Genomic DNA, 25868 nt, shown 5'->3' with positions numbered 1-25868 from the left:
CTTCTTAGTACGATAAAATCTTGCCAAAAAAATTTTCAACACATTTTGAATAACAGTGTGTATTCAGTGAGGAATCCATCTAAAAAGTTAATTATAGCGACACAGATTCCGTTTGTTTGTTTCTCATTATAATTTGACAGTCGTTGATGAATAGATCTTGGCTCCAACGCAACTTTCCTTCTTAAAATTAAACTGCCGTTCAATGTACGCAACACCGACAAAATTTCTAACTAATCGACACAGACAACATTTTATATTTCGAGAATGTGCAACGAAATATTATGAACATTCGTGTCCGAATTTCTAAAATAAAATGTTATAGGTGCTATCCGACTTCGTAAGAAAATTGAGAATTTCATTCATCATTCTAATGTACGCCGCGGTCATTTATGAAATAATTGGACGTTCGTTAAAGCTATTCTTAGAAACGCATTACGCAAAACCGTTAGAAGGTATAAATGCAACAACGGTGACATAAATAATTGTTGGTGACGAATGTCTATGAAAATTCTTATTATTTATGCTAATTAGAGAGACCACCAACTACGAGACTAATTAGTCGCACCTCCAATTTCCCTTGACTGAATGTCCACGCCAGTAATTACTCCGACATCAATCAAGCCAATATTAAGGGGTGGTTACGTGCGCAGTTGTATTATATATCATTTCTATATGCGTAGAAACTATTTGAATATTGTTATCGTTTAGAAATATAATAACAATATCAAATTCCTCGTTGGAACTGTATAGCATAAGTTACAGTATTTTAATGTTCTTATAGATACAGTGCTGTAGCATCTGACATAGCACTCTTCTACGTTTTTAAATTATATTGTAATAATCGAAGACAAATTTTAACAATAGTTTTTCCAGCTTTTGTTCGTCAAAATCAAATTTTACAATACAATTGTTCAGATTTCTTAACACTTAACACGATCAAAATGGCGGATTTTCAGATTCATTATTTTACAATTATTAAGTCCGTAAAGACGATTTTGTGGACATTTACTGGATACATTTATTTATTTAAAAAACATATTTTGAGCTCACTGTACCTTATATTATTCTAAAGTTGACAGCACACCTTTCATTCGGAGTTCAATAAACCGACCAGAAAAAAGAACCGTACATCAAGTTTTAGGGTGTCGTTGTAAAGGGGAAGCTTCAATCTTCAAATCTATGGCAGATTCTGCCATAAAGAGATTTTCCAATATTTCTAGGGACGTTTCAATTTGTAGGATTCTCGAGAAAAAAGTGTAACTTCAGTTTCCCTCCCTCTATATCAGGCGAAACGTCTTGGAAAAAGCTGCGAAAATATATTTCTTTTTATCATCCTCCTGATTATATAATATTTGTTGACCTGGTCAAGTACATGCAATTGTTAAAGACGATTTAATATTTTAGAAAATTATAGAAAAACTGTAAATGTCATTTTAATCGTATAGCTTAATAATATATTGATACCTACACCAACTCAGTTTTGCTATAAATGCATAGGCAGTATAAATATTAATATATAAGACTTAGTATAAAATTTAGACTGTGGTCTTTGATGCAAAATCAAAATAACCTGTATTCGTTGTAAGATACATCAGCTACACAACTTTTTTTTTAATTAAGGAAGTTAAAAATACTGTTTTCTTATTTGTAACCAAGTAAAATTAACCGCCTTAATTGTTTTTGCTGTTTCATATTTCACCTGGTAATGGTCTGATACAAAATGCACAAAATCCGCAGTCTATTAATAATATACCCAATGTTAATTTGCTTTTGCACGTCTCCGAAATGGAATTATCTTTAACAGTAGGTTTACGGAGCACTAAAAATGACTACTTTGTACTTTATAAAAATAACAAGAATGTGCCACCCACATTTTTAACAATATTTTAAAAATAATATATACCCAAAGAAATAAATTTGCTAAATAATTTCTCATGTATGCATCCTTAGAATCTGAATAATTTGAAATTAAAAAAAATTAGAATCCGTCATTTTGACTGGTCCCGTAAACCTAGTGTTAATTATCGGTAGAATTTTAAGCATCGACCACTTGCTTGTGCAATTAAAATTCAGTACAGCAGAACTCCATTAATGGTCGTTAATAGCGTCGTGTCTTCTATGAAAGATTGAAAAGGGGAATCACTCGGTTCGCAGAACACGGGTCGAAAATAGCTTCTGTTTTCTCGCCTTTCGGTAAAAGTCGAAGCGCGACGCGGCGAATCCCTTGTCGATTAAAGCTGCCCTCGGCGTCGATAGTTAATTTTGACGTTCTGCCCAATATTTACCCCTGTCTCATATAAGTGTCGATATTTATCACACGCGATGCACTCTAATACTGCGCTTGGTATTGCCCGATGCTCTCCTACTGATGCGTCTGCATATTAATCCGGATGAAAAAACACGCCATTTCGATTTTTCCGCTCTCGCCGGAGATTTCGTTGACCAATCACCCGTGGAAATTTTTCTCGGCGTCCTTTACGAACCAGTTGGTGTTGTACAAATTGTTAATAACAACTGTAACGTAACATCTTATGAACATTAGTATTTTCCTTCTGATTTTACAATACGTCATTAGATGAGCAGGTATAATACGTCAAAAATGAGCAGGTGAAATATAAAACATTTTAAAGAAAACAATTTTACATATAAAAGAAAATTATTGAATTGTCTTTTAAAGTATTGAATAAAACCACTAGTATAGTTGGATTATTTTCATTTAACAACAAAAACATTTTCTTTTATAAAGAAGGGGGATGAACGGGATATACTGAAATACTGAATGTACCGATCGAAATATTCCGAAGCATCGAAACGAATGTTCCGATTGCAATTTTTGTTCAGTTATCCTGGATTAAAATAATACATTTCCAGCGAGAGACAGAAACGGGTTCGTCAGGAATCGACGGGAACCATGTTTCTGGGTTCACGTGGCGCCGGGTTTGTCAGCGACTTAATGAGATTCATGGCCGATTCTTTAAATCGTCAATAGACAGGCGGGTGGCGTCGTATCGCGGAGGAACGAGAACGAGTAATTAATTAACGCGTCGCGATTTCATTCTGACTGGCGCAACGGTTTCGTCGCGCTGTTTCATTTTCCGTGGCCATAATATGCCACAAAACTAATGAGGTCGTTAGCCATGCCGATGGTAATCGAGAGCACGGATTCGACAGGCCGCGCGCCGCGATGTGACTGCTGCGATTTCCATAGAATCGTTTAATCTTACGGGCGATCGTGCGTTAATTGGATGATGTGCCGGTTAATTGAAAACCCGACGCGATCCTACCCCAAGAGAATCTTTTCTTTTTTCGTCCCGGTCTGATCGGGCCGATCGTATCGTTGGTCAATTATCCGGGCCTTCTAATTGCACGTTCTCCTTAATCCTTATTTTAATGACGCACTAATTCCCTGGGAACCCCTGCGCCCGGAGATAGTTAATAATTAGACTGTGCCTGCTGGTCGTTGTTTAGGCGACTACGCTGCCTCGGGGACAACCTTGGACGAATTAAAGCTAATGAGAGCTTCTTTTCTCTGGTAATCGTTTTAAGCCAGAAACTCCTTTCTATGTTTTAATGAAAAGTGTCGGTTCCTTTGCATTTTTTATTTAATGCTCAGGTGGCAGTACCTATTTGAAACTTTGTATAGTCTTTTATTATACTTTCGTTCAGTTCTGTGAATTTTTTCAGTTATACAATGGTTTTAGTAAATTGAAAATTAGACAATATTTGGCTTGACTTCACCTTGGCAACCCAGAAATTTTTAACTTTTCGCTATACAATCCTGTACATCTTGAAGAGAAATCTTTAAACACGCATAACTTTGGGACCAGTGAATTCCTCGCCTTGAAACTTCGATTTTTGGAATTATCCCGTCAAAATGTACTGGATTATATAATAAAAAGGTAAAAATTTCTGGGTTTCCAAGGTGAAGTTTAACCCAATATTTTATTCAATTTTTGAAGAGACTGAGGGATCAGGTCTTTAACTTGTTAATAAAGAATAACGTGCTGTAGATAATTGTAAACGACTATAAACGTTTATAGATGACCATAAACGATTGAACTATACTGCGAATTGTAATTAAATTGTTTTAAATGTAGGTTGAGCCACGAGCGTAAATTTAATTTGCAAAGAAGTGAGTTCTTTTCAGCTTGACTCTGATTAGTAATGACTTCCATTCATTACTGCGAATATCATCTCAGCGTACACAGAGAGAGAACAACGTGTCGGTTTTTCTTTTTAAGCGTAGAAAATAGTATAATGCAGCGACGCATGCAACACCAAGAGGAAATTCAGGTCACGCGACGTTTTTATTAAACGCTGCCCTCTTTTTGTCTTTCCCGCCGAATGAAATATGCACGTGGACGTAAAGAAATGAAATTAAACAATTAAACCGGCCCTCTGATAGGGAGAACGTTAATTGTGTGTAGAGTAAAACAATTTTCCGCGCAGCTTTGCCCCGCGCCCCTTTTGTTTCAAGTGTCCACAATGGCGTTCGGAATTTATTCAGCCTATTGTGTAATTAAACATTCTTCGTCGTTACATGTTTAAAAAACTGACTAAATGTAACACGCTGTGCAATCCACTTAACCGAATAAAAGAAAAATACAGCCAGTTTTTTCGTTATTCCGCTTGTGTAACATCCGCGTTAATATACAATTACATATAAATTTTATTCATTGACAATTTTTTATAAAATTCGAGAAGAGACATATCACGTTTTAGAATAGTAAGAGAGATAAAAATTTTTAAAACATTCAGTTTTTTCTAGTCCGAAAATAGCGTAATGCTTATTTGTGTACTGGCAGTAGAAACAGTAAACAGTAGTCAGACACTGCAGTGAGAACGAACATGCTCGACAAAATCTTCAAATTTTTCTCAGAGAAAGAAGTCATATTCCAACGAATATCGTCTTACAGTCTGTATTTTTATTTTTTTTTTTTTTTATGTAAAGAATATAAAAGATTATATACATGTAGTTTCTGAAACGATCACAGAATTGTTCAAAAAGTGATAAATTTTGTCGTTCTCGTTAAATACAAATAAAGCACATTTATTCCCACTAGGCTACAAATGCGCATTCTTGTAAATAAATAGTAACAGGGATGCAATAAAACTTCATGATTTACGTCGAAATTTTTATTGACCTTTTATATATCACTTTACATGTTTATAGCATAATGTGAATTTGTAGTGCACGGGAAAATACGAACTGTGTTGAAGACCGTATGTGGGATTTATTGCTTTGGTAAAATAAAATTTTTATTAGTCCGTTTTAGTCTCTATTTTACCGATACAATAAAATCCACTTTTGATGGAGAATGCACTCCAGTGTCAACCAGAAACTCGCATTATGCCATAAATCGAAAATTGAAGGATATCCATTTCAAAAATAGAAACTGTATTAATCTCTGATTTACAAACGCGAAAGTACTAAATAGTTATTTCAATGTTTACAAATTCACACTCGCGTACGAAATTTATATTAATTTTCAATTACTAAATAATTCGGTAAGATTGCAAATCTGAAATTGAAAATGAAGTGCATATCATGCTGTTCACAGAATTTCAATGTAATTTCCAGCATATTTACAACAGACATGAATCTGCGTAGTCTCTTTCTTAAATATTCGTCACCGGCTCACACAAAAACCTTTCGCCAAAATTTTCACTACGCGCCATCTACTAAATCCTTCTGACTTCACGGAGAAGTCTTTTAGAAAAATCATTCTGACGTAAAGGATGCATGAACGATTAGGTGAATCGCAATAAATGTCGACGGCACAGAGATACGATTCTTACAATGCAATTTAGGTGTCCTGCATTGCGTGTAAAATCGGGCCGGACGTACCGTCGACAAGATCGCCAATAAAATCGGCGCGTAGGCGGTTCGAATCCGAAAATGAGTGTCATAAACGTCCGTCTCTGTGTCAGGGGCAACGGGTTGCGCCCAGGCCCCATTAAAGTGGAACCGATAAAATGACTGTATCACTTTCCCGGGCGTATCATCACACAAATCACGTCGGACGATAAACCGTACCCGTTACATTCCTCTGTTCCAGGCGATGAAGATGAGCAAAGTGGGCAACCAGACCAATTCGCAGGACCCACAGGCGGTGAATTCCCGGGTTTTCGTCGGGAATCTAAACACGTTTCAGTGCAGCAAGACCGATGTGGAGCGAATGTTTCAGCGTTACGGCCGTCTGGCAGGTGGGTCTCTCGCCGCGGCGAAATCACATAAACGAAAGCTCGGATCAGCTCTCGCCTACGTTTTAGAGATTGGCCTGCGTCAGACACCTGATTTTTAACGATCCCGCTCAGTCACGGGACTGACCAGCCCGTCAGAAATCGTGCCAAAGCTTGTCAGCTGAGCCCCGTGTTCAGCAGAACGTCGATTATCCGAAATGATTGGATTACTGCATCTTCTATGGAACACACGATTTTCGAAGCTTGTAAAAATAAAGGGGTGCTTTGTTTTGAACGGTGCCAACATCAAAATGTGCCAAAATTAATGTATCTTCATATGGTAATGGTTAATTTGGTCAAACTTTGCAATTTAAGAAAATTGGTACCTGGCATTTAGAAAATTTTTTCAATGACTTGTTACAAAATTAAATTAGTATAGTACACATTCCTCGCCTTAAAATTTCGATTTGTGGCATCTTCTCGTCGAGATGTGCAGGATTATATAGCAAAAAGTTTAAAATTTCTGGGTTGCCAAGGTGAAGTTTAACACACACACAAGTGATCCTTTATTGAGATAATAAATGCCCAGGTAATCGACGTTCTACTGTGCCATTTCGCAAATTTGAAGAATCGCTATGACCGAAAAATTGTCGATCTTTGAATTCCAGTAACTTATCCAAAATTTTTGATACGTTCTGCTTATGTCCACTTTTAAGATTGAAGTCTCTGCTTCCACATCCTTAAGCTTAATTTTTTCAAAGTTTCTTTTTTATTATAAAATAGAGCGAGAAGACTGAAGTTTTACACATTTAAACGACTCTGCAGAGCCTGAATAATTTTTTAATAAATTCATTTGAATTTCTTCTTGTAGAGGGAGTTTAAAAATAAAGTAAGTGAATAAAGTAGGTGATATTTGAAACAGTGAATTGGTTAGAAAAATTGAAAATATAGTCAAAACATTGTTTATAGCTTATGAAAACTTTTAAAGTGGGAAAGAAATTTTTATTTGATTCTTGTTTCTTTCAATTGACGGAGAAAATTTTCATTTTGTCCGGGTATAACGTGTGAGTAATAGGAGAAGACTGGACAGTTATTATGACTGTCACTGTTCCTAGGTTTTCGATTCGAAATTTTTTTTAAAATAGTATGTAATAATCTTTGCGTTGTAACTTTAAATGAAAGTGTACACTTTCATTTTGCACATACTCTACCACCTGTGTTTGGTAGATTCATAAGATGTTCAGAGGACGGAAAAGCGAGGGAAGCGTGGTCAAAACAGTAGAGAGTTTCTGGATTGAAAATTTGAGATGAACATGCGAAACTATGAAGCACGGTGAAGCCTTGTTAGCTTGCCCGTGAAACTTGTTAATAGTTAAATTTCATAATACATTTTCTAAGCTTTGATAACAGTTATGACTGTGGAGGTTCAGGAACACTTTTCCAGACATAACATTCGAAGCAATTTGATCTTAAATTAAATAGTATTTTCTGCTTTACTAGTCTCAGTGGCTTAAGGCTAATGCGAAATTGCAAGTGTGTAGGGCTTTGTTCACAGAAAATCATTTGTTTCACAAATCTATAAACTTGATTTGAAATTTTAGCTTTCATTTTATAATATCGAATCAGATATGTTCAGAGAATATTAAATGTTACTTATTAAAGGTGATTATATCTCAGTTCTGATTAATAAAGAGGAATATTATTTTTACAATTTTTGCAGATGATTTATGAAAAATATATTAAATCTTGCACTTCTGTGTTTAACCTCTTTCCCCACAATGTTCTATTCGCCAGTTTCGTTAAGCTTTCCAAACAATTTACAAAGCGACAACTACAATGGTTAATAACTATTAAACAATAACTCGCCCGTAACAATAACGCAGAGGAGCGATTGCAGTTTCGACATCAACAGGCAAGCAACTCGTTGGAAGTTTCGGAAATTTATAATTCGTGGAAACGAACAACGAAATTTTCAATAATAGCAAGCCGCAATGTGTTTGAAGGGCCGTTAACCTATTTTCCTGAGGTGTGGTTGTTATTTAACGAAAGTGCATAAACAAATTTACGTCGGTATACGTTGTGCTCTGCATGCTCGCGGTGTATTATTTATAACAACGTGTTCACGAGGTTCGTCTAGAAAACTTTTTCAAAATTAACCCGTTCTCTACCAACGTCATGTACGGAAAGTTCAACTAATTATACATAATATATTATTTATGATCACGGTGCATATTATGCGCATGTATTCATACACGTCGATTTATATTACACGTATATATTCAAAGAATTTTTACAGTAACATACAGAGACTATTTTCATAGAGTAATTACAGTATGTATATTTTTTAATTTAATATATAATAATTAGATTGCGGATTTTATGCATTTTTAGGAAAAATGAGTAGGTAAAATTTAAAACAGTAAAAGGATTCGAAGAATTTAAGGATCTTCAAGTATTATTTTCATTTTATTAAAATTCTTCAGGAAAAAATCAAATTTTATTTCGGTTTTTATAATTGATGCAGACAATTTTTAATTTAAAAAAGATCCGCAATCTGATAATAATCTATATATCATAATGATTAAACAACATACACATTGTACTAGTTATGATATTACTAATAATGGTAGGCTGCACGAATCGTATTAAAAAATGAATAAATATGTTTTACTCCATATAATTCAATGTTTCTCATTCAGTTCCTTTGTTCGAATTATTATTTACCACTCTCTTTGGCGTTAAGTTTATAAATTCTGAAAGGCAGTTCAACTTCCGGAAGCTCATTCTTTCGTACTTCAGCAAAAGAAGCTTTTCCGTAATAATTGTTCTTCTTGCTTAAAAAAAAAATCACGTTGCGCTTAATAAAATATCATAATTACGAACACCGTCAGCGAAACAAGTAATTATACTGTGGATTTTACGATAGTTTGAAAAATATAATACTAACCATGAACAGACCGCAGATCATTATGCAAAACATGTTCTGCATCAAATGCAATAAATAGTAAGCCAAATAAAAATTTCATCTTTAATCATTTTGCAAGAATTAAAAAATATTTTCCCTGCATTCTCAAATAATTCTAATCTCGTATACAAATTGTTTCCACAATCTGGACAAATAATCCAAAATAACAGAAACAGAAATTGTTTGTCGGCTACGATTAAAATATTCGTTCACTGAATTTGCACAAATATTCGCAGTCTAAGCACGATTATAATAAACACATCGGTGCTTTTAAATTAAATTATTATAGAATTTCGTAAGTTGTTCCTGCAGCAACTCTAGACAATTATTTATTGCTTTAAACCGTATAAGGAAATGTGGGCAATTTTAAACTTAATAATTTAAAAAAATTGATTGAATAGATTTTCCGGTGTCGAGTGATCGTCTGCACGTAAAAGGATTAAATAGTTATTTTAATGGTTCATCGAGAATCTGCCGTTTCCGTATGATCTGTGCAAGAAAACGTAAAAGCCACGGTTCGGCGGCGAATTAGAGGGTGGGACAAGATAACGCGTGTTTTGCCGGGCGAGGATCTTCTTGAATCATCGAGTTCCCGGGGAACCTTAAAAGCAAGGTAGTTACAAATTGGCCGAAGTTGAGGAGATTCAAAGATCGGGGTCGGATAATAGGGAAAACTCTTGCTGTTATCCGATATAAAAACGTTGGAGCTCCGGGTTCGGAGCCCGAGAAAAATAGCGAGTTGGAAATAGGATTTTCTCGATACGGTCCGTCCTCGGTAACCCAATTTGTGCCGTGATAGCTCCTTGACCTTCGATATCCCGATTGGATATCCGTCTCTCGTTTCACGAACACCGATGACTCCATTGCTTTCATTGTAGCACTAACTTCGTTTCGGAAACGTACTTTATTGCGAGAAACTGAACCCTGCTATGGGGAGGCGGTAATAAATTGGAACTACGAAGATTGCGTTTCGCCGCCGAATTCGGTTTCGATAAGTAGTTTTTCGAACCCCGCGGAAAAACATTTCTGCGGAAATAATGTCCTCGAAAATTGGATCCTTTGTATCCCTATTTGCGGCCATTGGAACGCGAAATCAAACTCTCTAAGGAACAAACTTCGTTTCTGATTTCTGTCCCTTTCAAACGCTTCGGAAATTTTGATTTGTCTCATCAGAAAACTTCCCTCCAACTTTTCACTGTAATTCTTGTAATGAAATTCTTGCAAAATTGCGATTTCTGTCGTTGTAAAGATTTTGTTCCTTTTTGTTTTCGCGTTGTATGATCGCGTATTTGTATGATCGCGATTCTTTCTTAATGGTTACACATTGTTTTAATTGTTGATTTACATCCTAAACTATTAGAAATTTTGTTCATCTTTCTTTTTGGTTTGCTTTACTGTTAATAAATTTAATAAATGTAGAATTCCTTTCATTTTTTGCGACAAATATATTTGGTTATTATCGATCATTATTTCATTGTTACTCTTAAATTTAAATTGGCTAAAAAGTTGACTATATTCTTTGTTATCCTCAGTTTAATCGTATTAATATTGTATTTATTGCAATCAATCGTTAGTGATGGGCTATTCATTTTTATTCGCATTTCCATATTCATATTCCACTAAATGAGAATCACAATCAGAGAGGCGTTTATTGCATTTAATTGCAAATCGAACAGAAATTTGATTAATTCTGATGTTTTTTAATCGGATTATTTTCCTTGATCATTTGTTTCGCGAGTCCATACATTTTTTATTCGATCAGTAATTCTAGTTTCTGCACCGTATTGCATTTTATCTGATAGACATCTATTTCTTTGCAATTCGAACAAATTTTATATTCTATACAGATTTTAGCGGATAATAATAGTATTTCAATAATTATCGATTACATATTGATAATAAAAAGATAGTGTCATTGTTAGCCAAGAAGCAACTTTATGCACTGATTTTAAGTAGAACAAGCAACGAGGTCAGACACATTAATCACTTGTGTTCCTATATGTGCACGTTTTCAACAAATATTTGAATTCTATTTTCTTTTTTATAAACTGTCTACTTAATACACTTGTGCATTAACAAAAATGTCAATTTGCAGTCTACTAAATAGATTAATATAAATAAGAATCTAGTAAAATTTAATTTTCCTTAAAATGCCCACTTGATTTTCTTTAGCTTTGGATTTAATAAATCAGAATTAAATTGAATCTGTATTAGATTTACTTGTAATATATAAATTGCACGATTTTTAAGAAATGTTTCCACATTAAAAATGTAAAGATGACTCCTCGGTTTTCAATAATCTTCTTGTATTTTTCTAATTAATAACTGGTAGAATTCGTTCTTTCATTTGAAGAGTAATTTTGCTGTGTTGGGTAGAATGCAACGAGTTTCCGCGAGGAATTATCTTTGCAGAATTTAATGCAGTACGCGATATTTCTAGGACAAAACTGTGTCACTTTTACCAGAGCAAGTTCCCAGAACTCGATCCTACTTATACGAATTTCGAGTTTCTTGGAGTCTGTTGCGTACAGCTGTCACTGCTGCGCGATACGGATCCATGTTTGGTGTTCCCGGAGCAAGTAAAATTAAGGCGCTGTCTATGGCAAAGTTTCCTTACAACTCACGCAATGCATCCCACATTACGTCCCACTAATGAACACTTGCTACATCGCATTTAAATAATTCGATTACTGGGACCTTCCTCGAGATGCTGACAGACGATTATTAAAATTTTCACGTTACTCCGTCCAAAAGAAAATTACGAAATTCAACCAAAAGAATCGGTAAAACGATCTACTGAAAATCATTTCGGTATGCATTAACATATAAATTGTTTCATATTTATGTCAATGCCCAAAATTTGTTACGACGTTCAATATACTGTATTTCATAGTTCTAACAGACGTCTTTACGCCTCAAACCTAAATGAAGTTCTGTGTTTTTTAATCAAAAATTTAGAAATAATTTTTTAAACAAATTGGAAGTAGATGCCTGGTTATCGAACAACTCTTATTGACATAAGGGTTGGACATGTGAATAAAAAATAATCATAGAATCGTCGTCGTGTATATTCTAGTGAGTACAGTGTAGTGTCTGACTATGCGCTGACTTTATCTACTTTAGGTTTACATTTTTAGCTCGTTACTACTTCCCAGAAAAAAATATTTATTTATTAAATGTTCTGACGCTTTTACCGAATGTATTCAAGTTGCATAAAGGTTTAAAAAATCTCACTGTTTATTTCAGATGTACAGAATTGCAAAATTAATTATCCAGAAATAATACAGTAACTATGAAAAACGATTACTTTGATATGCTCAATTCCATAATTAAAAATAATACAAGAAGCTGCTTATATCCATAAATGTGTCGAACGCCAATTATTATTTCCAGCAACAATATATAAAATGAATAAAACTTTATACAATATGGAAAACAGAAATTACACGAAAATATATTCCTTTTCTTGACAATTTCGATAAGTCGAAAAGACAACATATAACAATCGTAGTTTCCTTACTCGATTCCTGGTGATTAAATTAACTGAACGGCTGTTACATTTGATAGCAATAGACCAACTTATGTATAAGAAATCCCACCAAAAATATGTTTAAAAAATTCATAAATAAAGCATCGAGCTAACATAATTAATTATAAAGTGACGAGAATGGTCCACCGTCCGAGGCTGAATGTCATCAACCATTCATATCTTTTCCCCCCGAAAAATCGGAATTATTTCTGCGCCGTTCTCGCGAGATTCGCAGATACTCGTTCGCCGCCATTCCGAATTGGCAATCTCGAGTATTCGGCATTTCGGACTCATTGTCCGCGGCTCTGAAAGTTCCCGGGCAGCTTTCCGAGGAAGCTTCGAAATAAAATGAACCGGGCGGTGTTCCCGGGTACAGACAACACTCGATATAATTCCGCTTGTCCACTTGACCCGCGCAATCTGCGCGGTACAGCTGTCACCGTATCCGGGATGAATGGCCGGGGCCGGTGTGTTTGGCTGTGGTAGCCCCGTCTTATCTGTCCGAATCGAAGCCCCTTTTAATTCCCCGCTGGAACTTTAGGCGAGCAGGGGAGGGCAAAGTTCCGCGCAGCCGCCTTTGTTGTTACCTCCGCCTTGCAGCGCCCGGGCGCATTTATTGTCTTCACGCTTTATCGAGGAGGCTGCCGGAAAGTAAGCTGTTTATCGGCAGCTACCAGGAGACACCGTTGTCCTCGGCGCCGTCAGTTTTCGCGCGCGGATCCCCGAGCTTTCCCAGGGATTCAAAGAGAGTCCGGTGTCTCTCGCGATTGGACGGCCATCCCGATGAATTCTCCCGGCACCGGGCCCCGATAATGCTGAGACACTCTGTCGCGTTTAATTGTTTCGAATTGGTAGCGATTCGCGAAGCCGACAACTCGGGTTCACCTGTTTCTTCGGCCTTCGAGCGTTGCTTCCGAAATGTCTTTCATACCCTCGGACTCGACATCCGCACCGACACTGAGGAATCTTTCAAAATTCGATTGAAAAAAGTATATCAGCTGGGAAGTAGTAGGGAAATTATTTTAAATTCTTTTCTGTTTTCTAAAAATTGCGAAGAAATTATTCGCAAATCTGTAACCTCTTCGGCTATCTGTTATATCCTCGTCACTTCTCATTTCCTCGAGGATAGAAAGTAAAGAGTATAAAGCGAGAATAAGGGTGGTTTGTATCCCTGGAAAAAATAGTCCGCGCGTAATTCGCGAAGTTCAAGGAGCTGCATCAAGCTGCGGACTGCAATTCGACAGGCTCTCGTCAACGGGTTTCGAAAGCATCGCGGAAAAAATCGTGGAAAGGGGTTCAGGGACTAACAAATAAGAGGAGGGAAAGTAGTACAAAGACGGAGGGAGAGGGGGTGGGAGAGGGGGGAATATTCCGCCGATGGCCGCACAGAGATATAAATTACATCTTCTTTGCATCAACGGGAGAGCAAAAATACCGGGCACAAAAGGATTCTGGTCCCGTAGTCTATCGCGGCTTTCTCTCTCTCTCTCTCTCTCTCTCTCTCTCTCTTTCTCTTTTCCGGAGCATCGACAACTTCTGGGAAAGTTTCAAGCTCTCTTTACCGCAACGGCGATTCGCAATCTCCCCGACGACTGTTTTGTGCGGCCACGCGAAGGGAAGAGAGGCGAAAGAAAGGGCCTCGTGTCCTTATTGCGAATGGCTCGAGTCAAGGGGAACGTAAAATTGGAGGAGGTCTGTCTTGTCGGATGGAGCCCGGCTTCGGTCTCCACTGCGGAATGCCGGACCCGAGGACGACGAGGACGACGACGACGACTACGGTGACAGCTGCGAGGACCAGATTGCACGAATCGAGTGGGCCAACAACCACCGCTACCGCTGACATCGCCCTTCCCACTACCACGACTACAAAGACCGACTCGAAAATCGTATTAAAACGTGAACGACCCACCGATACCACCGGCCGACCCATATTTCGTTCACGGCTGCCGAAACGGGGAATAATTCCTGGCGTTCAACGCGATATTGTTTGCACGATTGTATCCGCGGGCTTCAACGCAGAGGAAACACGCACCAGTAACTTGATATTTCTTGTTTAGACCGTTCACCGCGGTTTTAGACCGCCATCGCTCGCTATACTGTTTTTGTTTGGTTCGGAAACGTCTGACGAGGACACCATGTGCGACAGAGTTGTCGAAACAAAAATTCTGCAGAGCTAGAGAAACGTTTAAATATTTTTAAATATGTTTACACCGAAAACTACATACGTCGGATAGAAGGAACAACAATTTTTCGTTTGACCCCTCGTTTTCGAGAAAATCGAGCTCAGAAGGGATCGCGTACCGAAGTAGAATAGATCGGTCATGATCAGACACGTGAGATTACCCCTAATAAGACGGAAAAATTTCAAAAAAATTTGTTGACCCCTATAACTGAGCATCACCCGAATCCGAGGTCTATTGGAGTCACCGATTATCTCGTCGAGGATGCGTTCGAAATATCTGGTCGAAACGGACCTGGGCCATCGAATTGCTGAACCGTGGAACACCGGATAATGCAATTGTTAGACAAGAAGCTGCACCATGAAATCGCACCCGGCCAGTTGGTAGGGAAGTATAAAGTGGCTCTGGATTTTCAACCCCTTGACATTATTAACATGTCCGGCGCAACTGGCGTGGCCAGATAAGTTTTTTTTAACCGTCACTGTCCGTTTCGAGAGTGGACACACGTTCCGTACGAAATATATCTGCATCCAGGCCCGCGTGGCACCCGTTGGCCGTATATGTATAACCCGGTAGCAAGAATATATATATATATATATATATATATATATATATATATATATTTACATTTATACATATATACGTATATATATATATGGAGATTTACATATTTGTTTCGGCATAATGAATTCCATGCATGGTCAGCTGCTAACCACGCAAAAGTTATTACGGGTACACAGATTACAGCCGGCTCCTGCGTTAAAATGAACGTATCTGCCGACTTGCCACGCAGACTACCCACGAAATCGATGACCCCGGGTGCCATGTGGTAGCCGATGTAAAATAAAAAAAAAAAGACCGAGGAGGGGGGGAAGAAAAAAACGACGAGAAAATATTGGCAGAATTTTTCGAACGAAAAATGCACGCCACCGCTGGGGACCCCGGGGCCCTGAATATTGCGATACACTCTTTCGATTTTTCCACGATAGCGGAATATCGCCGGGCGACGATGATCCGTGTTGGATGATCAACGATGATCATTCGCGAGCATCGATCGCTCGATTTCTTGCCGTGAATCGGTGTCTCGAAACACAGAGAGTAGTACAGTGGTATGCGAATTAATGCGAACAATATTTTTAATGTCTTATTAGTTTTTTTAAAGTTGGCAACTATGTCAGTGGTAGCGGCCATTTTGTTGTACGTTTGATGGACTAGTCTGTGCTGACCTGTTGAGAGTTATTAGCGTGTTGTTAGTGTACAAAATCATCACTACCACTGACATAGTTGGAAACTTTTAAAAAACTGATACGACATTAAAAATATTGGTGTGCTCACATTAATTCGCTGTACCTACTCGGGTGATTAATAGTCCGATGGTCATGTTAATCGTGTCTGCGGATTTTTATGGAAAATGTCTTCTATCGATTCTAAGAAACGGCGGCGAAATAGATATTGCATTGGTTCTTTAGTAGCTCGACGAAATTAACGCACAATACGTTCGGTTAATAACAATTAACAATACACGCTCAGTTCCCATTCAAGCAATTATCATCTCGACTCCGCGCATTTGCAACACCAGATCCCTCAGGCATATTTAATATCTGCTTCCCGCGGAACAACCGGGATTGTTCCTTTTAATTAATCGTCAAAGCCAGCCGCTTAAAATTTTGCGTAAAATTCAGATGTCGGGATCGCGTTTTCAAACTGTACAAACATCTGCACGGGGAGAAGTGTCTCTTCGGCGAAAGGCTTGTTCAACAATTTTATAAACATTCGCGTATATATTCAGAGAAATGTATGTTTCATATAACCATTAAGCGGCGCAGTTCCCGATGAATAGTACTCGGTGAATATTTTTGTCGAGCTTTATAAAACACGGTGCGTATAGAAATGCAAAAAGAGATATTTCAAGTTCCGATTCGCGGGAATCGATATCGATAATTTCCAATGCACTGTTTGCCTTTTTTCGAATATAAAATTCGAGGGTCCCTCAAACAGTCCCGTTCGTAGAAACTTTCTTTGTGCCTTTCGCCGATGGAGCTCACCGTCGAAGCGGTATTATAAATTTCCATTATTAACACTAAACCTACCACGGCCGGTCAAATTGACCTTTTCAAACTTCTGCGTACAATTTCGTACGAACAACATTATCACATCGCTACTTATCTGTACGACTTTTCTTAAAGTACGTATACAATGTATTTTTCAGTATTTATTTCTCGTTTTATTCCCCCCCCCCCCCAAGAAATATTCGCCAGCGTAGATACATTTTATTCCTCGAAAATTAATCCTCTTTATAGGTATCAAACACACGCAATAAAATAAAAATACACAATTGCCCTCATACTTTATGAGTAGTTTAATGTTTCTGCACATAATGTGCACATATCCACAGTCTAATTATTTGCTACAAGGCACGAACAGAAATTTATTATTTCGTAAAAGGCACAAACAGAAAATGAGGAAAGAACGTTCAGCCAACCCAAAATTTATATTAAGAGAGTTATCATTAAGTTGAGAAAGCTAAAGCTCAGAATCTGAGCTGTCTGATTCTCAGACTGAATCTCATCGGCAAAGTGTTAAATAATATTATAGCAATTACTCGTAATAATTATTATTCTCTCAGTAGGCACTTCCAGAAAAATCACATACTGAAAGAACTTTTAATTTCGATTAAAATCAAAATGGCCATTGACTTAAGCAACGTAAAATGTCTCCAGCTCATCGGTGACGGGTTAAACAACATCCTACTAATAACTGAACATTGAAGCTTTCTGTGCTTCGAGCACAGAATACGCGCGCTTGAAAGTGAAATAAAGAGGATAGCCCACGACACCCTACTTTTAAATTTGCCAAAATCACTATTGGCTCAAGCCGGTTATAATTTCTCCAGCTCATCAGCAAAGGGTTAAACAATGTCCCAGCAATTACCGTTCATTCAGTATCCGCTTGGATCTCGCTAGGATCGTTCATTAATTCGGCGTACGGTCCGCGCATTCTTAAAGCGCGTCGCGTTGCGAAGGGAACGCGGATCTTTGTTACCTCGTTTCAATAATCACGATTCACCGGGGGTTGGTACCGCCATCCAGCTGGATGACGGACGCACCCCTCGAGGTAGCCTGGCTCATCAAAATTCATGGAAACAATTTTAATTAAAGATTTCTCCCATTATCCGTAGCGCCGGTATTTCTGTTTCATTCCGTCCCGCCCGCCATCCCCCCTACTCCCCGCAAGAAGAAAGAACGAAGGTAGAAGGGGGGTGGGGGCAGGGGCGGTGAGGTCAGGTTTTGGAACGTCACGATCGTTTGTTGTTGTTCCAGGAATATCCATGCACAAAGGCTATGCATTCGTGCAATTCACAAATCCCTTTGATGCCCGGAGCGCCTGCCTCGGCGAAGATGGCCGCACCGTTCTCAGCCAAATACTCGGTAAGTAATTTCTCTTCACCGGATACATTAATAACTCACTCCGTGTATCCGCACGCTGCTAATTTAAACATTAATTGCTGCCCTCCTCCTTCTCCTCCTCCTCCTCCTCCTCCTCCTCTTCCTCCTCCCCCTCCGCCCCTTCGTCTACGAGCCCATCTACTACTATTACCATCGGCAGTCTCTTTTACGGCACCGCGCCGATTAATTATTGGCAAAGGCCCGGAACGTTTATTTCGCCGGCCACGCGAAATCCGGCACCGGGTTTAAAGGATGATTTTCAGTCGCGACCCTTTGACGCGTCTTACATCTCTCCTGTTTCCAATTTTAATGACAGCGTTCGCTTTACGCGGATCCAGTGACTAATCACTTGCGAACCAGACGGTTTGACAATGTTTCGCCCGGGGAACCGGCAATAACGATTATCCAAAAAATCGGTAGTGGAAATTTATTTATTCTCCTGTAGCCGGTCAAAAAATTGATTATATTCACGAATTAAAGGAGCAATATTTTGAACATATTGAGACATGGTTCAATACCGATCCAAAAGACCGTATGACGCAATAAAAGGATGTTATTATCCTTGCAAGTGTGCGGAACGCAGTTTACAGTAAAATGGTTTTCATATCAGTTCTGGATAATAAATGTAGCGTCCACTTTACCTAACGTCTCTTCCGACAGTTTTGGATAATTTTATTGCAGCAGTTACATTCGATTTTCATCGTATCGTTTACGCTGCCTCTCAGTGCCGTTTCGCGTGTTCTCGAAATTTTCTGATCGAAGCGATGCAGTTTTTATTACGGCGTTCGCTGCAGCGCGATTGGAGTGCACTTCGTGCTTGCCCACGCTTCGAACTTTTTCTCGCGGGAAACAAATCGATATCTATCGCGAGCACTTCGAAATGTATTTTGATGACAATGCATGCGAAAAGAGTAGTGACGACACCGCCTGAGGCCGCCTTGAATTTCTGGGCGAATTGAATTATGCTAAAATTCGCTTTAAGAAACGGGCAGAAAAATGGCCCCAAGTTCTGTCGAACTGAACCAAAAATTTCGTCCACCGTTCAATAAAATGTATTTGAAAAGACTGTGCGGTTCTTAAAATATTTATTCTGCAGACAGTGTAATTATAATTGATTGTTCTGTAATAGAACGTTGATTTTCTAACATCCATGGCACAAATTTTGTTCGAAATGAAATATATTTTATATTTATATAACTATAGTGATTGTCGTTCAAAATTATTTTTGTAATACTATTACTTCTCACAAATAAATGAAAGTAAATAATGTTAAAAAATCCACCTATGGGTCCAGTTCAACTGCAGAACCATAAAAACGTTTAAGATAGTATTTCCTTCAAGAAATGATTTATTCGTTAATTGTAAATTAAAAGTGGGATAATTAAGTCTTGAATGCTTCCATTACCAGGACAGTTCCGAATTTCTACAGCAAAGTTTCGGCGATATTACCACTCTTTGCTCACCGCTGGCTTTATCCGCGTAATCAGCGTCGAACAATCGATCGTCACTCCCCTAATTTTCCTAAATTGCCCCGGCCACCGGAAAAGTACCATTATTCGACATCTTACGCGTGGGCGGCGCTTGTCAAACACACAAAAATGGAGTAGCGGTCCGGTGCCGGGCGCAAGAACACTTAACGCGAGCAACTCCCTCCGGTTTATGAATCGATAGAGAACGACGGCGCGGCGCGGCGCGGCGCCCGGAAGTCGAGGACCAGCGATCGAACGTTTAGGCGATCATCACCGGGAGCTATCTATACCGAGGCGCGTCGCCGTCGGAACGTTTCCCGCAGATGGGAGGGATCGGCGTACGTTCCGACCGGATCCTTAAAATCGAAGCATCATCGACCCCTCCCCATTAGTTTCGAACTTCCCCGGGTGAATTTCAGTTTGTAGCCCAGACTGCGGGGTGCCCGTCCTCGCTCGAGAGCGTTTGGCAAACTCGCGAATTCCGCCGAGGAATCGGCTGTTCTTTCTGCCTCGTTGCGGATCGGTGTATTAGGTCGTATACACTAGACTTTATCCTTTAGAAATGTCCTGAAAAAGGTGGTGGAACGCAACACCTCGTCGAATTTTACACGTCAAGATAAACCTGACGAAACATTACGGAACAACTTCTCTACATCGACTTTCTTTCTTCTGAAGTTAAACGCCGCCGATCTCACCCCAAATAGAAGCCGGACACTTAACAAAGTTCCGGCCAAAAAATTCGAAAACAATCCCTCCGCATCGGCTCCCCCGACCACCGAATCATTCAATACGTCGCGCGAGCCGAGGGGTTCATTGAATCCGTCCGCCCACTCCCGCCCATTACTTCAAAGGTGAACGTCCCGGGCCGGATCACCATCCTCCGATAAACATCCCCCAAAGCGACTCTGAATCGGCTCCCGACGGGCCAGCGTCTTTCACCGGCGCCCCGGAACACCTCCTCGAAAGAAACTTGTGCATTAATCAAACACAGGGCTTCGGTAAGTTCGGTGTCGGCATTGAAGTCGCGGGACCAGTGGCGGAACGCCGTTGGTAATCGTCGTTGAAAACGCGCGCCCCCTCCCGCCCCCGTTTCTTCTACCCCAGCTCCGGTGTGTATCCTCAGGAGCAGGGGCGGGAAGACAGAGGGAGAAAAAAGGGGGTGCAAGGGAAAAGGTGGAGGGAGAGAGAGAGAGAGAGAGGGAACTAGGGAAAGGGAGAAAAGGGGATGCAAGAGATCCAGAGGAACAGAGGAAAGAGGGTACGAGGGAAATGGGCTTCAAGGGATAAGGGGGTACAAGGGAAAGGGGAAGCAAGAGAAAGTTGGGTGTAATAGAGATAGAGAAAAAGGGGTGCAAGAAATTTGTAGAGTGAGAGAAGAGGGGGAGCAAGAGATCTATGGTAAGAGAGCAGGGGGTGCAGAATAACTAGAGGAAGAGAGAAAAGTTAGAGCAAGAGGTCTTTAATGAGCGAAATGAAGGTGAGATCACGAGAAAATGGGGTGCATTAGAACTGCAGAAAAGGGGATGCAAGAGATCCAGAGGAACAGAGAAAAGAGGGTACGAGGGGAATGGGGGTACAAGGGAAAGGGGAAGCAAGAGAAAGTTGGGTGTAATAGAGATAGAGAAAAAGGGGTGCAAGAAATTTGTAGAGTGAGAGAAGAGGGGGAGCAAGAGATCTATGGTAAGAGAGCAGGGGGTGCAGAATAACTAGAGGAAGAGAGAAAAGTTAGAGCAAGAGGTCTTTAATGAGAGAAATGAAGGTGAGATCACGAGAAAATGAGGTGCATTAGAACTGCAGAAAAGGGGATGCAAGAGATCCAGAGGAACAGAGAAAAGAGGGTACGAGGGGAATGGGGGTACAAGGGAAAGGGGAAGCAAGAGAAAGTTGGGTGTAATAGAGATAGAGAAAAAGGGGTGCAAGATATTTGTAGAGTGAGAGAAGAGGGGGAGCAAGAGATCTATGGTAAGAGAGCAGGGGGTGCAGAATAACTAGAGGAAGAGAGAAAAGTTAGAGCAAGAGGTCTTTAATGAGAGAAATGAAGGTGAGATCACGAGAAAATGAGGTGCATTAGAACTGCAGAAAAGGGGATGCAAGAGATCCAGAGGAACAGAGAAAAGAGGGTACGAGGGGAATGGGGGTACAAGGGAAAGGGGAAGCAAGAGAAAGTTGGGTGTAATAGAGATAGAGAAAAAGGGATGCCAGAAATTTGTAGAGTGAGAGAAGAGGGGGAGCAAGAGATCTATGGTAAGAGAGCAGGGGGTGCAGAATAACTAGAGGAAGAGAGAAAAGTTAGAGCAAGAGGTCTTTAATGAGAGAAATGAAGGTGAGATCACGAGAAAATGGGGTGCATTAGAACTGCAGAAAAGGGGATGCAAGAGATCCAGAGGAACAGAGAAAAGAGGGTACGAGGGAAATGGGTTTCAAGGGATATGGGGGTACAAGGGAAAGGGGAAGCAAGAGAAAGTTGGGTGTAATAGAGATAGAGAAAAAGGGGTGCAAGAAATTTGTAGAGTGAGAGAAGAGGGGGAGCAAGAGATCTATGGTAAGAGAGCAGGGGGTGCAGAATAACTAGAGGAAGAGAGAAAAGTTAGAGCAAGAGGTCTTTAATGAGCGAAATGAAGGTGAGATCACGAGAAAATGGGGTGCATTAGAACTGCAGAAAAGGGGATGCAAGAGATCCAGAGGAACAGAGAAAAGAGGGTACGAGGGGAATGGGGGTACAAGGGAAAGGGGAAGCAAGAGAAAGTTGGGTGTAATAGAGATAGAGAAAAAGGGGTGCAAGAAATTTGTAGAGTGAGAGAAGAGGGGGAGCAAGAGATCTATGGTAAGAGAGCAGGGGGTGCAGAATAACTAGAGGAAGAGAGAAAGGGTAGAGCAAGAGGTCTTTAATGAGAGAAATGAAGGTGAGATCACGAGAAAATGGGGTGCATTAGAACTGCAGAAAAGGGGATGCAAGAGATCCAGAGGAACAGAGAAAAGAGGGTACGAGGGAAATGGGCTTCAAGGGATATGGTGGTACAAGGGAAAGGGGGAGCACGTGAAAGTTGGGTGTAATAGAGCTAGAGAAAAAGGGGTGCAAGAAATCTACAGAGTGAGAGAAGAGGGGTAGCAAGAGATCCATGGTAAGAGAGCAGGGGGTGCAGAATAGAGAAAGAGGGAAAAGGTGGAGCAAGAGGTTAATGAGAACAAGGGGGGGTTAAGAGAAAATGGGTTGCAATAGAACTACAGAGGAGGGGGTGCAACTAGATGAAGTGAGAAAATTGTGTACAAGACAACTAGAGGAAGCAGAATGGGGGGCAAGAGACGTTGAGAAAGGGATGAAAGGAGGAGCAGGAGAAAATGGGGTGGACTAGAGAAAGAGGGATAAGAGAGTGCAAGAGAGAAAGGGCTGTAAGGGAGAAAGTGAGAGAGGAAAGAGGGTGCAGGTGAAAACGAGGGAGACATGGAAGGGGTTGGAAGTGATCTAGAGGTAGAGGGAAACGTGGGTGCAGGTTAAAAAGGGAAAATAGAAGAGGGAGCGAGATGGAGGGTGAGGGGAGTCCCGCGGAACGATACAACCGGCAAGAATCAACGACAGGGCCCCCAATACCACGCCTCCGGGTAAGAACCACGGCTATCTATATGGATCCTTTCTTCGTTGCTCCGTCGGCCAGTTCGGCCCGGCTGGGCTCGTTCGCTCGCTCGCTCCGCTCGATTCGCCGGGAATCTTTCTTTGGCTAATGCAAGAACTGTGTTCCCACTGTAGCTCGCAGCCGCCTACCTTCCGGCGGCTATACATACACGCTCGCCGGGGTTATAGGTAGGGGGTTGGTTGTAGGTAGACCCCGGGAACCCGTGGATACCGTCGGAGACGTGCATTTACAAGTGCAACTCACCACAGAGAGACCGAGACCGACTACTACTACCCCGTCCGCCGCGCCGCGCCGCGCCTTGGCTATATAATTCTCACGACTGCACACGCTTCCGCGCGTTACATAGAGAAACTTCAGCCCCGAGAAACACCCGAATAAAACTGTGCGTTGCCGCTCCTTTCTGCACGCCACGTCAGACGTCGCGGATCCGCCCGCGAAGGGTCCCGAGAACCAAACTATACGCGCGGTATCTGAGACTTTTCAGAGCAGGCAATTGTGTGGTCCGGAGCCGAGACTGGTCACGTGCTTTGGGGTCATGTGGCAGGACACGTGGGACTCCATGGAACACACCTGAAATACGGCTGCAGTCTTCATTGGGATCAGAAGCTTCAAATATGAAAATGAACAAAGAAAGTACTACTTTATAATTGTATCTTTTAACACGTTGACTGCCACGTCACCCATATGTGGGTGACGGAATTATTTGTGCAGGTTTTACAATGAACTTTTACGTTGATATATTCATTGTACCGATTAGGATCTGTAACATGCAAGAAAGTTGTAGGATCTCTCAGTATCATACATTGCATTTTTTTCAATTTTTATTTCATTAAATAACTTACGTTGATTTTATGGAACTTTTGGGGTTTCTAGTTTGGCGATCAAAGTGTTAAATGAATTAATATATTTGAATTTAGGTTTACTTTAGTTCTGGTAGCCTCCAAGACATTCGTCGAAGATCTCACCCGAAGCATGGAGGGTTGTCTTCACCCTTAAAATCCGAATAATATTTGCTGAAAAAAATACGTAGTAAATATTTTTGGGAAAATACCTGTTCCCCAAAGTATCATTAAGACCTGCCGTTTCGAGGTCTTCCCTCGTCACTGTAGGTTGGAAACGCTTCCGGGCCAACGGAGAACTAGGTGTGCGCCCGGTTGCCGTGGTCCGATAGCGAACGATGGAATCGGGATCGGTTGCTGGATATAATTATCTTCGCCTACGTCTGTGCACAGACCGTTAGGTCGTCCTTTGAACGGGTCCAGAAATTGGATAATGAACGAGGGATGGTGGTATCGAACTGGCTTGGTGCCGCCCTCGGAGGAATTCGGCCCGGGCCAGGTCGGGTCGGGCCGAGTCGGGCCGGGCTCGCTTTTAACCGAATTCTTATTAGAAATGAATTTTACTCGGCGCCTTTGATGCCGGCCCGGCAGACGCTCCTCCTCTGCTGCTCCGGGAAATTTGTACCACCGTCTTTGCCCCGTTGCGAACCGGAAGTTTTTTCGTTTATTGGCTCGCGCGGTAAATGAACAGCCGTTTGAACGATCAGGTTGTCACGAAACCGCGGATGTTTATGGAAATTCGCGTTTTTTTATTTCCGTTGAGTAATCGACAAACACGGAACGAAATCAAATACCTGCGCCTCTGCGGCGGGTTTCATTGAGCGGAAAACCGAACTGTTGTTAATTGAACTTTTATTGAAATATTTATTCTAGCGACGCCGCAGTGGAAACCGTTCGTTCCTCTTCATCGGATATTTTAACACTAGATTCACGGGACCCATCAAAATGACGGATTCTAATATTTTGAATTCAGGAATATTGAGATTGCAAACATGGATCCATGAGGAATTATTTAACAAATTGATTTCTCTAGGTATATATTATTCGAAAAATGGCTACAGATTTTAATAGATATATTCATGTTATTTTTATAAGGAAATGTAAAATAGTCATTTTTAGAGCTCCGTAAACCTAGTGTCAAAATGGAGCTCTGATGTTGTCCTGCGGTTCAGATGCTTGGCAACTTGTCGTTCATTTTGTAATGCACAGAAATAAGAATATTATATCTAACAATCGGTTTGCGGATTTTATATATTCACGACAAAAACAGGTAGATCAAATTCAAAGCAGCAAAAACATTTACAGAAATTAAAAATGGTATCATTTTCAACTCAACCACATTAATGCGGACTGGATTTTTATCTTGCATGAAAATCTGTAGTCTACTAACAATTTATAATTACCGAGCCAGCTGTAAAAAAAAACAGACGTTGAATTCGTTTGAACATCAGAGTAAGAGAAAAATTAAAATTCTTTACGGTAAAGTAAAAATGTCCTTGATGTTTGTTAATATAAATGCTGTTACGTTTTACAAATATTCCATTACCATGAGTGCACAGTGGCCGTTAGAATCTATTATGTACTTATTTATTTATGGATAATGACAACTGCACACTGTATGCTTT

The 25868-nt window shown here is 40.1% G+C and overlaps 1 protein-coding gene across 1 annotated transcript in view; it reads left to right on the top strand.

Moving 5' to 3' along the window:
* The window catches only part of LOC143358451 (uncharacterized), a 255773-nt gene that overhangs the window by 46892 nt on the left and 183013 nt on the right, over positions 1–25868 (top strand). The window contains exons 2-3 of the mRNA XM_076795620.1: positions 6060–6207; positions 18178–18285. Coding sequence (XP_076651735.1) covers positions 6060–6207; positions 18178–18285 — 256 coding nt within the window. The remainder of the gene's footprint in view (positions 1–6059; positions 6208–18177; positions 18286–25868) is intronic.

The sequence above is a fragment of the Halictus rubicundus genome, chromosome 1, assembly GCF_050948215.1.
Source record: "Halictus rubicundus isolate RS-2024b chromosome 1, iyHalRubi1_principal, whole genome shotgun sequence".
NCBI lineage: Eukaryota > Metazoa > Arthropoda > Insecta > Hymenoptera > Halictidae > Halictus > Halictus rubicundus.
The sequence above is the reverse complement of the archived record's forward strand: the minus strand, read 5'-3'. Positions and strand labels throughout refer to the sequence as shown.